General features: G+C 40.5%; 1 protein-coding gene across 1 annotated transcript in view; it reads left to right on the forward strand.

Annotated features, from left to right (window-relative positions):
- OXCT1 (3-oxoacid CoA transferase 1) overlaps positions 1-1,759 on the forward strand; it is a gene marked incomplete at its 5' end in the record, with an annotated part of 79,314 nt that extends 77,555 nt beyond the window's left edge. Inside the window, one exon of the mRNA XM_010140079.1 lies at positions 800-1,759. Within this exon, the coding sequence (XP_010138381.1) occupies positions 800-835 (36 nt within the window). The remainder of the gene's footprint in view (positions 1-799) is intronic.
- Between the last annotated feature and the right edge of the window lie 420 nt (positions 1,760-2,179).

The following is a 2,179-nucleotide window of genomic DNA, read 5'->3' on the forward strand; positions in this document are numbered from 1 at the left end:
CCCCTGCTGATACGTGTGTTCGAAAACTAAGTTGGCTACTTCTGTGCAGACCCAGCATTGACAGGCAGCATTCTGTCTCCTGGTGGGTGGGGAGGAAACGTAGAATGAACTTGGCTATCAGGCAAGGAAGGGAGATCACCAGATTAAGATTTCTTGGCATGCTTGGCTTAATACTGCAGTGGCAATTCAATCATGTCTTGAATGTATCTGTTTTCTTGCCTCTACATCATTCAGTGTGTTGGATGTGTGAATGCAAGTGGATTAGAAGGTGATGGCTGAAGCCGTTGCCCATCTGCAGCTATCTCTGCTGTTGCTGGTCATGGCAAGCGCAGACCCGCTGTACGCAAACTATTTATGGGCCAGTGTATCAACTAAGCCATGGCCTGGTTTTGAGTTACCTTCCTGTGCCATCTTGTACAGCGAGGAGCCCCTTCACTTGAGTTCAGCCATCCCTTCTGCTGGCGTAGGAAGCCATCAAAGCAGACTATGCAGTTAGCAGGGGCAAGCACGGGTTCAGCTGTCCAAGTTTAATCCCCTTGCATTCTTAATCATTAACCCAACTCAAAATAAATGAAATTTAGAGGCTTGATACTAGCACCACACATATCTTGTATTCCTGCAGCAGAAAATTTAGTTGTGGGTGTGTTTATCTCTGAAATGCTGCAAATGTATCAGTTTATATAAATACAGTGACTCTAGTCTTTGTTGGCACGTAGTTAAATAGAGGTGGAAGGGAATGGTGGGTTGTACTGCTATATCTGTGTACCAACTGTTGTGTTTTTTCCCTCCTTTTTGCTAGGTTTCTCCAAAACTAATACCAATGAGGCAGATTTAAATGTGAAATACAGATCGGGCTTTACTTGCCAGAAGGCTTGTTTGCAAATGGGAGCTCAGTGAAGAGAAAAATTGATGACTGTTTTGCAATTTTACTACTTTTTTTTTTTAAGGGCTTTGTAAGTAATTTCCAGATAGTTAAGTTCAGGCTGTGACCATCAGCCTAAATTGTATTTTACTTTCATAACATTACCAATTTTGATGTAAGGGTGCATTTATTCCCTAAATTTTGAATAATGTTGTACTAAAATGTTAATGGACATTGTAAAAAAAATGCCTTGTAGACTCTCTGCCAAATACTACATTTTTTACAGATTCAGATTATGACCATGCAAAACTTATGATTGCCTCCGCTTTTCCTGATGTTATCAAACTTACAAATCACTCCATTGTTTTGGAAGTACAGCACTTACCACGTCCATTCACCTGTAAATGTCGGGGATTTTTTTCTGGAGTGTTCTACAGCAAATGTACACAGCTGTAGAGAGAGTAAGGAATATGGACTTCCCTTTTACTGAACCTTTTAATGAATCTATGACAAAGCTGTTTATACTGGTGGAAATAACTGGGTCCTTAGCCCCGAATGTATCTGCTGTTTCCACGGTATGTGTTTGTTGGCATTAAGAAGCCTACATCTCCCAGAGTCCAACTCTCACCCCTTCTATTTAAATCATGCAGACTAGAATGGGGCTAGTATGAAGGAGGAAGATTAGAGTCTCCATCTCCATGCAGACAGCTGGTAGCTGCAGATTTATCCCACATGAACTGCTCTTACTCTCCAGATACAGTCCTTCTCCCCAGCTCCCACTCAAAGGCAAATGAAGATGGTGGAGTAAGGTTTGTCCTTCCAGTGTTGACATAAACAGGGAGGGAGAATGTTCTGAGCACTTTGCAGGTTCCTTCTGAAAGGAATTAAATTGGTTAAGGGTAAAAGCCGTAAGTTTACAGCACTTGCTGATCAAGGCATCAGCAAAAACTGAAGAATTTGAAACCCAAACTCACCATAACCAGAAGGAATACTATGAGACAATCAAAAAGTCATTCTGTCATACTGGTTTTGCTATTTGATAAAGATCTTCCTTTCCCTGTTTTTAATTACAAAATGACTGTTATTTTTGCAAATAGGTGCTATGACAGCACTGAATCTCACATCCCGAATCAGCTCAATATGTCTTTATTATACAGAGCATGAATTAACTGGAAATCTGCATCTACTAAAACACAGTGTTCTCTCAAAGTGTAATGGTTTCTGTCATTCATATGAACAAGAATACTTAAAACACTTCAGTTAAAGTAATTCCTGACATAATGTTTGGCATCAGGACTGGAGCAGATTAAGTGGCTA

This window comes from Buceros rhinoceros, unplaced genomic scaffold, assembly GCF_000710305.1.
Source record: "Buceros rhinoceros silvestris isolate BGI_N320 unplaced genomic scaffold, ASM71030v1 scaffold2507, whole genome shotgun sequence".
NCBI classification, from domain to species: Eukaryota; Metazoa; Chordata; class Aves; order Bucerotiformes; family Bucerotidae; genus Buceros; species Buceros rhinoceros.